Below are 868 nucleotides of genomic sequence, written 5' to 3'. Positions count from 1 at the left end.
CTGCTGCTGCTGCTGCTGCTGCTGCTGCTGCTGGGGTGTACAGACACCTGGATGATGTGGATGCTGTCTTCCTGAGCCATGGGGCCCTCTCCTACTGCGGGGCCCTTCCTTTGCTGCAGAAGCTGCAGTGGCGCTGCCCCTCAGCAGCAGCAGCAGCAGGAGCAGCAGCACCTGCTGCTGCTGCAGCAGCAGCAGCAGCAGCAGCAGCAGATGAATTTCCTCCTGTTTATTGTACGCATGCAACGCAGCAGCTGGGGAGAGTTGTTACCGATGCAGCTCTTCTATCAGCAACAGATTGCTGCTCGATTCGTCCTGCTGCTGCTGCTGCTGCTGCTCCTGCTGCTGCTGCTGCTGCTGCTGCTGCTGCTGCTGTTGCTTCCTCATCGTCATCAGCAGCAGCAGCAACAGAAGGGCTGCGCAGCAGCGGGCTCCCCTTCACTGCAGCAGATGTTGCTGCTGCTTTCGGTGCATGCAACCCCATATTCTATCACCAAACCATCCCTATAAAAAAAAGAAAAAAACGTTGCTGCTGCAGCTGCAGCAGCAGCAGCAGCAGCAGCAGCAGCAACAGCAGCAGCAGCAGCAGCAGCAGCAATGAACGCAGTGTATCCTCAACTCGAATGTGTTGCTGCTGCACCCGACAGCAGCAGCAGCAGCAGCAGCAGCAGAACCAAGACGAGGAGTCGCAGCAGCATCCCGATCAGCAGCAGCAGCAGCAGCAGGACCACCACCACCCCCAGCAGCAGCAACAGCAGCAGCAGCAGCAGCAGCAGCAGGAGGAAGAAGAAGAGAGCGGGGTGTATGTATACAGCATCCGGGGGGGCCTGAATATCGGTGGTTGTGTTTGGGTTATAAAGACAGATTGCTT

At 57.7% G+C, this 868-nt stretch overlaps 1 protein-coding gene across 1 annotated transcript in view; it reads left to right on the top strand.

Moving 5' to 3' along the window:
* Positions 1-620: 620 nt before the first annotated feature.
* Positions 621-868, top strand: part of EMH_0086820 (uncharacterized protein) — a gene marked incomplete at both ends in the record, with an annotated part of 1,358 nt that continues 1,110 nt past the window's right edge. The window contains one exon of the mRNA XM_013501080.1: positions 621-799. Within this exon, the coding sequence (XP_013356534.1) occupies positions 621-799 (179 nt within the window). The remainder of the gene's footprint in view (positions 800-868) is intronic.

This window comes from Eimeria mitis, genomic scaffold (assembly GCF_000499745.2).
Source record: "Eimeria mitis Houghton genomic scaffold, Emh_scaff6279, whole genome shotgun sequence".
Lineage (NCBI taxonomy): Eukaryota > Apicomplexa > Conoidasida > Eucoccidiorida > Eimeriidae > Eimeria > Eimeria mitis.
This window is presented reverse-complemented; position numbering and strand designations above follow the sequence as displayed.